Source organism: Cuculus canorus, chromosome 5 (assembly GCF_017976375.1).
Source record: "Cuculus canorus isolate bCucCan1 chromosome 5, bCucCan1.pri, whole genome shotgun sequence".
NCBI lineage: Eukaryota > Metazoa > Chordata > Aves > Cuculiformes > Cuculidae > Cuculus > Cuculus canorus.
This window is the reverse complement of record NC_071405.1, coordinates 50,544,628-50,554,424: the sequence shown is the minus strand read 5'-3', so window position 1 is coordinate 50,554,424 and position 9,797 is coordinate 50,544,628. Positions and strand designations below refer to the sequence as shown.

Below are 9,797 nucleotides of genomic sequence, written 5' to 3'. Positions count from 1 at the left end.
TTCCCTGAATATTAGTATCTCAGTTAAGTAGAATCACAACCTTCATTTAACAATGTTCATCTCTCTTTCCCTCATCCATCTCCCTTTCTGCCTTCCCTTACATCTCTGTTTCCATTTATTCCCTTCCTTTTCTTCCTTCTCCTCTTCTCCCCTCATTACACGCATGGCTCTTTGTCTACATTTCACCCCTTAGTAGTGTTACAAACCCTTTGCTGACAGAGTTTGGTCTCCGCTAGACAGAGCCATTCAGCATTTTCCCTCACCTGTTCTTTCTCCTCAAAACGCCACACACACAAAAGGCCTTTCAAAACAGGACCCCAAATTCATGGCTACCTCTTAAGATAGGGCCATAGCATTGGCACCCACTGGAGTGCAGAGTCCTCCTCAGAGAACATTTTGCTCAAAGAATTACTGTAGCTTTCAGTGAATTTGCTCTTCAGCCTGCTAATGGCCTTTATTTAGGAAAAACTTATTCAAGGGTACTCAAATACAGGGCCAAGAAAGAGCCAAATGACTTCTACCTATTTCGGCAAGTAGAATCAGAGGGGGAGCCCAAGTCTCGTGTTACAGACTTGGAACCCATGTCTGACCACCCTGCAGTCACCTGTTACTGCCCCTGCCCTACCCTCTGCCAAGCCTGCATATCAGCCAAAACATAGGTAGACTTCAAAGGTCCCTCATGTTTATTACACTGCGTCAGGACTCCAAAAGTGTTTTATGACAGAAAACTGGTCATTTTCAACAGTGTATTAAAGGCTCCCATTTGTCTGGGACGCTACAGGCATGTCCAGCGAGGTACTTACAGCTGCCTGGACCAGTCCCATCCTGCACAATGGAAATCCAGTTCATGTCCTCCTAAGGCAATCTGATACTGTAACCCAGCAAGGAGCCAGGGTTTCGCAAGCCCAGCAGCTTATCATGCCTTCCTCACTGGGGCCATAGGAGCAGTCACTCCAAGAAAGTGCACAGCAAATACTGGCATCAGGTATTTCCTCTCCCCTCCTCAAAACAACTTCAGACAAAACAGAAGAACTTCTTCCAGCGGCACTTGGAGAGAGTTTTGATGCCTTTGGCAGTCATTTTCTTTTCCTGTCGTGCTTTGTGCTCAACACCACTGACAATGGCCATGTCAAAAACTTCTTTGAGGTTCTTCTGGGTCAGTGCTGAGCATTCCAGGTAGGCTTCAGCACGGATTTTGTCAGCTAGACCTTCTGCCTGAGGCCGGGGCACGGGCTTCACGTGGTAGTGATCCAGGCTGATGAGGACATTCACATCATCCCGCAAGTCTGCCTGTGTCCCCACTAGTAGCACTGGTGCCCGGGGGTTGTGAGTTCGTATCTCAGGGATCCATTTCTCAGTAATGTTTTGGAAGGAGCTTGGGTTTACGACGCTGAAGCAGACAAGGAAGACGTCGGTGTCAGGGTAACAAAGTGAGCGCAAACAGTCAAAGTCCTCCTGTAGAAAACAGAGGGGAGGGGAAAGTCTTCACTGGACTGATCTCATACACAACACTGGCCTTTTCACATGTTAACTAGGACAACACCACCATCAGAAGTGGGACATTATGATGACTTTGTGTCCATGCCACGGCACGACACATGTTTCAGAGCTGGGGTAGTCATGTCATCACCCATTTGTGACTGCCATACCAACGACTGGGTGATGCCAGACTACTGCGTTTCTTTCCTCCGAGATAAACTAACCTTTCTCAAAACACCACAAACAGTCCTGAACCAGAGGACTAGAGCTGACAGCTCTTTTGACAGAGCTTACCTGTCCAGCGGTGTCCCATAGCTGGATGCGGACTGGGGCTCCATCCACCAGGACCTGCACTGTAGCAGAAAAAGAATAAGTCTAAGGAAGCTGCCCAGTACACATGCATACACTCATACAGGCTTTTCCCTAAAGCATTCTGGTTTGTATCCCACTGAACAAGCTCACTGAAGTTGCTCAAATCTGTCCTCCTTGCTGAGAACCGTCCCCAACATCACTGAGACAGCTGAAGCTTGCACTGGGAATGGTAAGAGACTAGTAGCAGGCCTTATGTTTAGGTTAGCCCTCAGGTGTTTTGGGCTCTTCTCCAATATTTCAAAACAATTGTTCCACATTACTGGACAACTCTTTCTCAGGAGAAGAACCCTTAGCCAAATGGTGCCTCGAGAACAACTTGGTCTTCTTCCACACCCCAAGAAAGAACATAAGGATAAACACAAACTAAGAACTTCAGCAACTTGTGCCTAGCTTTTTGTCTCAGAATGGAAGTTCAAATCAGTCTCCATTAAACAAGCTATTGAAGATTTTTCCCACCCAGGTCAGAAATTTGTCCTTGAAAAAAAAAAAAAAAAAGATTTTCCTAGCTAAGGAAAAGCAGAGACTTAAACCAAACCCAATTTTTATATGAAGAAGCTAGCTGAGGAAACAGTGATGAGTGAAATCCCCTTCAGAGGCTATCCACACATTGAAAAATTGCTGAGTGATACAGGTAAGCTCTACTCCCATTTCACTCCCTAATCACAGTAAGCCTTCATGTGTATCAGCTGACTCAGACTGAGGGCTGGCAGGACCTCTGATGGAAATCTAGATGAACTGTTAGATGTTTAAGCACACAGACACCACAGAGACTGCCTAGGAACCAGGAAAAAGGAGAAGAAGGGGTTGGGGGAGCTGGAAGTCGCTTGAAAGTCTGAAAACATGGGCGGGGTTGCACTCTTGTCAACAGAGAATGCATCCTGTGAAGGTGACAATGGCTGGCACTTGACATGAGCTAGCTAAATACCTTCGCTATGTCCAGGAGGAGGCTTTATTGACCTTGTTGTCAAAAAAAACCCAAAACAGAAGCAGGATCCATTTTTTTACAATTCTTGAAGTAATTAGCCAGGTGAGAAAAGTGATAGAAACGACTGACTTGGAGACAAGCTCGGGGAAGAGCGCACTGCTTTGCCCTGAAAACATTCTGGGGAGAAGGAGGAAGACACAGGCAAAAGATGAACCGAAGTTTGGTTGGAGACTTGAGACTAAAGGAAAAATGAAGGGGTAGGTGCATCCACCACACTGACGCTCCTTGAGGCATAGCTGAAAGTCATTGCTTCCTTGTGACTGGGAAACGGTTGGGTTGGGTTGTTACCATATCTTTGCCCCAGAGGAGGAATAGAAACCTGTTCCTGATCAAAGAACCTGCTAGATCCTGACTTGATCTGCAAGACACTGGGGCATTTGCCTTTCTAGTATCTGGTTTCTCTGACTCCCAGGTATGTTGATAGAATGGATTAGCAATTCTGAAATGGTTTACAGTTTTCAGACAGTAAGGCACCACATACATGACCTGCTGGCTTCAGTGCTTGCACAAGGTTATTTTGTACCTGCTGCTAGCCTAAGCTACCAAAGACTAGGCGAGGGCCTTCCAAATACCACCCTCACAGGGTCCACACTCTCAGGATGAGGCTGTATTTCAGTACAATAGCAAAGGGGCTCGCAGAACAGGCTAGCCTGGTAGAGAAAGGTCACTGGGTACTTGTTTCACTCAAGGCCGCTCTGCCTGGCAGTGACAGGCAGCAGGAGGTAGCACCCAGACAAATGTGGCGGAGTCACAGCCCTAGAGCCATTCCTTTGAAACAGTAATGCTCTCTTCTATCTTGTTATTGGCATTACGGTCCATTGACCAGAACTAGGGGTAGGACGTAAACTGCAAAGCTCAGTTCTGCTGGCAGTTAAAATTGCAAGTATTCCCTAAGAGCAGGGAGAACTAGACTGAAATTTCTTAAAGGGATTTTGAATTGCGCTTTTCTATGAATCTAGGGAGCGAATTTCTTCAAGTATATCCAGGTTGAGCAGGATTAGGAAGGGAAACCTCTCTATTCTCTCACTTCCTCCCAACAAGCAGAATTTGAACTTTGCAAGACCCATTTTTAATGTTTTTTATTTCTCTCAGTTAAAATCCTATGCACTTTTGGAAGCCAGGCTTGGTACTTCACCATTCAGAGTGGGGATAAATCCATGTGCAGCTGTCTTCAAACTACTTTCTGCTAATCAGGGGGTCTCTGAGCTCACGCTACCTCCAACTTTCTGGATCATTTTACTGTGGATTTGCCTTTTCCAAAAATGTGGAGGCTACTAACTATAGTAATTCCAAGCCTCTCTTAGCCCAAACCTCAGTGTAAGGGGAGCAGAGAGCAGACTAATCTTTCCTTTGGAAGACTTGAGGGCTTCTTACATCTGTTTCCAAAGGGCTGCTACACCCTGAGCAGCAGGATGTTCCCAGTTTATTTCCTTCAAGGGACAGCAGAAGATCGTGGAGGGGGTTAAGGCATATCAACAGTTCCCAGTGTAAGAGTAAGCAATGGAGAAGACATTTAGACAACAAAATGCTCCCTCTAAGACACCTGAAGACTATGACACATTAGAAGTCTTGTTCCTGGGTCTGACTTCAGCCTCACTCTAATCTGCCAGTCCATACTATTATAAACTATTATGTTTCTTCATATTAGATGAAGATCAGAAAGGGCTTTGTACTTCCCTGGGGTTTATATTAGAAATTGGAATAAAAAAGAAGAGGAGTGGAGAACAAGAACAAAGATGGAAAGTGGAAATTAAGGAGAGCTCAGCTCATGAGGCAGGCCATTCTAGCCACTTACAAAGCCCCTCAACCTCTCTTCAACGCTAACTTCAGTGGACACCTGGGGAAAAGAATGTTTATTGCTGACTACCAGTTGAAGCTAGGAATCCTACAGTGCAATGCTGTGATATTTCTGAAGCTAAACCCCAACAAAAAGAATTTAAACCCTCTCCCATTTATCCATAACAACACCAAAAAAGCAAGCAGATGCCCAATTTCCTAGAACTTGCAAGCCAACTTCACACATGCCCTGTTGACACACAAAGTTGCAAAATGCAGGACTTCCACCGGCTAAACGTCACTAAACACCTAAGGGACACAGTCCTAGTTGCAGAAAATGCCCTTGGGCTTCGTCCTCCCAGGCCGTTCTCGTCCCACACCCACAAACCCCCCTGGGTGTGCAATGCCTGGGTTCTCATCTCACACCCGCAAACTCCTCTGGGTGCACAGACCCCGTGTTTGCTCTCCCAGGCTCTGCTCACCTCACTCCCCAAACCCTTCTGGATGTGCACCCCTGGGTTTGCTCTCCCAGGCTGTGCTCACCCCATATCCCCAAACCCCTCTGTATGTGCAGCTCTGGGTTTGCTCTCCCGGGCTGTTCTTGCCCCATTCATGAAAACCCTCCTGGGTGCACAGAAACTGGGTTTGACCTCCCAGGCTGCGCTCACCCTATACCCCCAAACCCTTTTTGGGTGCACAGAACCTGGGTTTGCGCTCCTAGGCTGTGCTTGCCCCACTCCCACAAACCCATCTTGATGGGCAGCCCTGGGGGTTTGCTCTCCCGGGCTCTGTCCACCCCACCCCCTCAAACCCCTCTGAGTGCGCAGAACCTGGGTTTGCTCTCCCAGGCCGTCCTCGGCCCACGTCCTCAAACCTTTCCGTCTCCGCAGCCCCTAGGTTTGTGCTCCCGGGCTGTGCTGACCCCATATCCCCACACCCCTCTGTATGCACAGCCCTGGGTTTGCTCTCCCAGGCTCTGCTCACCGCAGTCCTCCAAACCCCTCTGGGTGCGCAGCCCCGGGTTTGCACTCCCAGGCTGTGCTCCCCCCATATCTCCAAACCCCTCTGGATGCGCAGCTGTCCCAGGCTCTGCTCACCCCACACCCACAAACCCCTCTGTATGCATTTGCTCCCTCCATACCCCCACACCCCTCCGGCTGCGTTAGCGCCCCAGGCGCCTACCGGAGAAGGTGTCAAGGGCGGTGGGCTGGTACTCGTCGGGGTACCCGTTGGTGGTGTAGCTGACGACCAGGCTGGTCTTGCCCACAGCTCCATCGCCCACCAGCACGCACTTGATGCCCAGCTCGGGGCCGCTGCCGCGCGGCGGGCTGTGTCTCCGCAGAGCTGGCGAATAGTCCAGGAGCTCCTGCGGGGGCATGGCTGGGCTCAGCGCGACGCTGCCATGCCCGGACGCTGCCGTGCGGGAACAGCCTCTCCGGAGAGCCTCACACCACTCCTCATCGCCGCACCTGCCGCCCTCTACCCAAAACCGGCTCTCATTTCCCTAACCCCGCCCCGCCCCGCCTCCCGCCCCGGGCTGCCACCTTTCCTCCCGGGATTTCGGTGCGAATTCGGTCATAGAATAGTTTGGGTTGGAAGGGACCTTAAAGATCATCCAGTTCCAAGCCCCCTGCCATGCGCAGAGACATCCCACTAGCTCAGGCTGCCCAAGGGACCATCCAACCTGGCCTTGAACACCTCCAGGGATGGGGCATCCACAGCTTCCATAGGCAGCCTGTGCTAGTGTCTCACCACTCTCAGGGTGAAGAAATTCTTCTTTATGCCTAGCCTAAATCTGCCCCTCTCCTTTTTATACCCATTGCCCCCAATCCTATCACTACAAGCCTTTGAACACAGTCCCTCCCCACCTTTCTTGTAGCCCCTTCAGGTACTGCAAGGTCACTGTAACGTCTCCTTGGAGCCTTCTCTCCAGGCTGAACAGCAACAGCTCTCTCAGCCTGTCCTCGTATGGGAGGTGCTCCAGCTCTCTGGTCATCTATGTAGCCCTCCTCTGGACCCATTACAACAGCTCCATATCCTTCTCATGTTGAGGATTCCAGAACTAGACACAATACTCCAGATGAGGTCTCACAAGAGAGGAATAGAGGGGCAGAATCTCCTCCCTCAACCTGCTGGCCATGCTTCTTTTGATGCAGTCCAGGATACGGTTGGCCTTCTGGGCTGCAAGCATACATTGCCGGCTCATGTCAAGCTTCTCATTGACCAGCACTCCCAAGTCCTTCTCTGCAGGGCAGCTCTCAATTGCATCATCTCCCTTCCTGTACTGAAATCAGGAACTGCCTCAACCCAGGTGTAGGACCTTGCACTTGGCCTTTTTGAACCTCATGAGGTTCTCACAGTGCATGCATCGTGCATGCACAGGGGGAGCCATGGTCCCCATGCACCCTGTGACTGTTCAATAGAAACCACACTGATGTATTTTATTTCCCCTGACCAGCAGCCCCACCTAGAGCACCTGTGATTTCTGGCATGACAGGAAGAAAAACAATAGCGCTGGTCAATATTGTGACAACAGAAAACAAATGACAGAAATACCTCACATTTGCTAACTGTGTGATGGCCCTTACTGAGTTCTTCTGACCCGGCTGAGCTGCTGCTACATGCCGGAAAAAGCCCCAAAATGTATTTTCTCAGCTGCATGGATATGCACAGGGGTTGCCAGTCCATTGCCTTTACCCCATTTGCCCTTGGTAGCTCACAAACTACACTGTGCGCTTGGCAGGTAAGACGATGGCTCCATTCCTGCCCTGAGGAGATTACTGCCTAAAGAAGTAGGACTAAACAAACAGAAGAGTAGGAGCACAGCGCTTGAAAGCAAAGATGCAGCCACATTGCACTCCAGTGTGACACCACTGAGTGACTGAAAACACTGGAAGGAAAGCATTAATGCATGTAATATCCAGTATCGTGACATCAACTTTGAAAGTGGAGCTGTTTCCTAATAGAGGAGCTAAACTCAGCCTCTTGATGAATGCCACCAATTTAGTTACATGATGTCCTTCCTCGTGCTCTCAGCAAGGGAGACCTGTGCTGCAAAGAGCCGATGATCAGCAGTTCCTGAGTGTGTGTCTCATTGTAGTTTGCATGCACGCTGAGAAGCTACCGGGGTGTTTCACCTATATTAATGCTAAACCTGAGAAAACATCTCTAAGTCAAGCACATTCTAAAATGCTTTTCCCCATGGCTGACATGTCGCCAGCACTGCAACCTCTCAGGTTCAAGAGTCTCGGCTGGACAAAGCATGTCCACTCTTTGGAGGTAGCACACAGGCTTCCTGAGGACAGCAAAAAGGCTTCTTCTCTGCAGTTTTCTCTAGCAGTTTACTTTAATCAACCTCTTCTGTCTTTTTGCTTGCACAACCATAGATTTCTACAGCTACAAAAAATGAGAGCAGTATTTTAAACTGCTGCTAAAATGTGTGCCAGATAGTCTTGCTACACTGAGTGGTGGCTAGTTCAAGTGACTGGCTTGTATTGGGTTGGCTTTTTCCTGTGCCATACTCTTCAGTGTTAGTTCAGAGCCAGGTGACAGCTGAACTGCTCCAGAAGAGCCAGAAAGTGCTGGGACAGGCGATACTCTGTAATGCATGAGGTGTGGCTGTATCTCCGACGGGACTGGCAAGGACGTGCTACACTGCAGCCTGTGCAGGCAGCACACCGAGTGAGGATCTTCAGAGTTTTTTTTCAGTGCATTTCAGGCACACGCTGACATTCTGTGAACTACAACATTTCCATTTAATTGGAAGAAATTAATTTAAATGAGGGATTATTCACCAAATTATTCACTGTTAGCAAGTGTTAGCAGTAACAGGGGGAAGAGAAGCTGGCAGCTCTTGTTTCCTATATGCTGTTTACTTAGGAATGGATGTCCTTCAGAAGACACGCTATTACCTGACTCCACAGACTGAATCCCTTTTTCTTTCATTCTTTTGCTAAAATCTCTTCCTTCTGTGACAATGTTTTTTTTCCTTTGTGGTTTCTGACAGCTGTTGGTTGACACACACTTAACTTGTGGATGAGTTTAAGCGATTTTTAATCTATATTCAAATTAAGCGATCAAGCAAACAAACAGTGCAGCTCCCATGGTTTTGTTTCTCAGGTCTTGCTTTGTTCCTGAAAGCTAACAGAAAACACAGGTTTAGTTTCACAACATGGCAAGGAGTCAGATGGTAGGAATCAGACATTTTGTTTTTGCAAGATTTTTGTACCATTTTCTTTTTGCAGTGAGAGTCTGCCCCATTCCTAGAGCTGCTGAGCCGACAGTCACAGGAACAGGCTTTGCAAACAGGTACAGCACAGGTTCAGCAGGAGAGCCCCATTGCATGCTGCCTCCCTGACATGCTCCTTTGCCAACATCATCTCTCTGGCTGAGTGGGAAATACTCAGTCTGCATATTTTTTGGCCTCTTTCCCAGGAATTATAATTGATACCAATTATGAAGGTATTCTTCATGATGTGAATTCCCATCCACTAGGAATTAAGTGCAGAAGATCAAACTCTCTTCAGGCAGACCCAATATAGATTTCAGGTATGTTAGCGTTCAGCTGTTATCCACCAGGGCTGCGCTATCATCTGAAGCTTCTGAAATTAAACAGAAAAGCTGCTCCATTAGAGTATTGGATCACTGAATTTTCACAGTGATTTACAGTGGAAATTCAATTTACAAATTTAGGCAATGTGTGATTGTCGCCACTGAATAAACATTATACACCTGCACAAAGTCCTATTTCTAAAAATACAGTTATTTAGAGGAAGGTGCTTCATTTTCTGTCCATTTCTATTAATTATAGCCTCCTTTGTCACTGGAGTTGTGGCAGGAGGGGTCTACCTATGGAATAATTTAAAAACAATAACTGAGCCAATTTGGATGAGGAGGAAAGAAGAGCTTGTCTGTTGTAGTGGGGGCAAACCTATGGATGAGCTCAAACTATTCCATATAATCTCTCCTCTGAAATGCAGTGCTACAATATAGGGAAACTGATGCTGGGATTCTTTGCAGCCACTAGTCTTGTCTTTGACTGCCTCCTGAGCAAAAGTGCACCTCCAACAACATCATATTTTGCCTCTCTGTTTGATTGCATTTGTAACTTCATAAAACCAGTTTGCCTGAAAGTCACAGAGTCAGAGCCACTACCATAATCTTCTGCAAAGCCTATCAAACTACT

The 9,797-nt window shown here is 47.8% G+C and overlaps 1 protein-coding gene across 1 annotated transcript; it reads right to left on the bottom strand.

Annotated features, from left to right (window-relative positions):
• Positions 1–906: 906 nt before the first annotated feature.
• Positions 907–6,082, bottom strand: RHOV (ras homolog family member V). The gene is made up of 3 exons (XM_009569995.2): positions 5,795–6,082; positions 1,774–1,832; positions 907–1,455 (listed from the first exon to the last, which is right to left on the bottom strand). The coding sequence occupies exons 1-3, from the start codon at positions 5,988–5,990 to the stop codon at positions 1,015–1,017; spliced, it is 696 nt and encodes a 231-aa protein (XP_009568290.1). The 5' UTR covers positions 5,991–6,082; the 3' UTR covers positions 907–1,014.
• Between the last annotated feature and the right edge of the window lie 3,715 nt (positions 6,083–9,797).

Coding starts and splice junctions, on each gene's coding strand:
- RHOV (XM_009569995.2), bottom strand. CDS start 5,990: ATGCCCCCGCAGGAGCTCCTGGACTATTCGCCAGCTCTGCGGAGACAC. Junction 1,833..5,794: donor CGCCCTTGACACCTTCTCCG/GTAGGCGCCTGG, acceptor TTTCTGCTACAG/TGCAGGTCCTGGTGGATGGA. Junction 1,456..1,773: donor TATGGGACACCGCTGGACAG/GTAAGCTCTGTC, acceptor TGTTTTCTACAG/GAGGACTTTGACTGTTTGCG.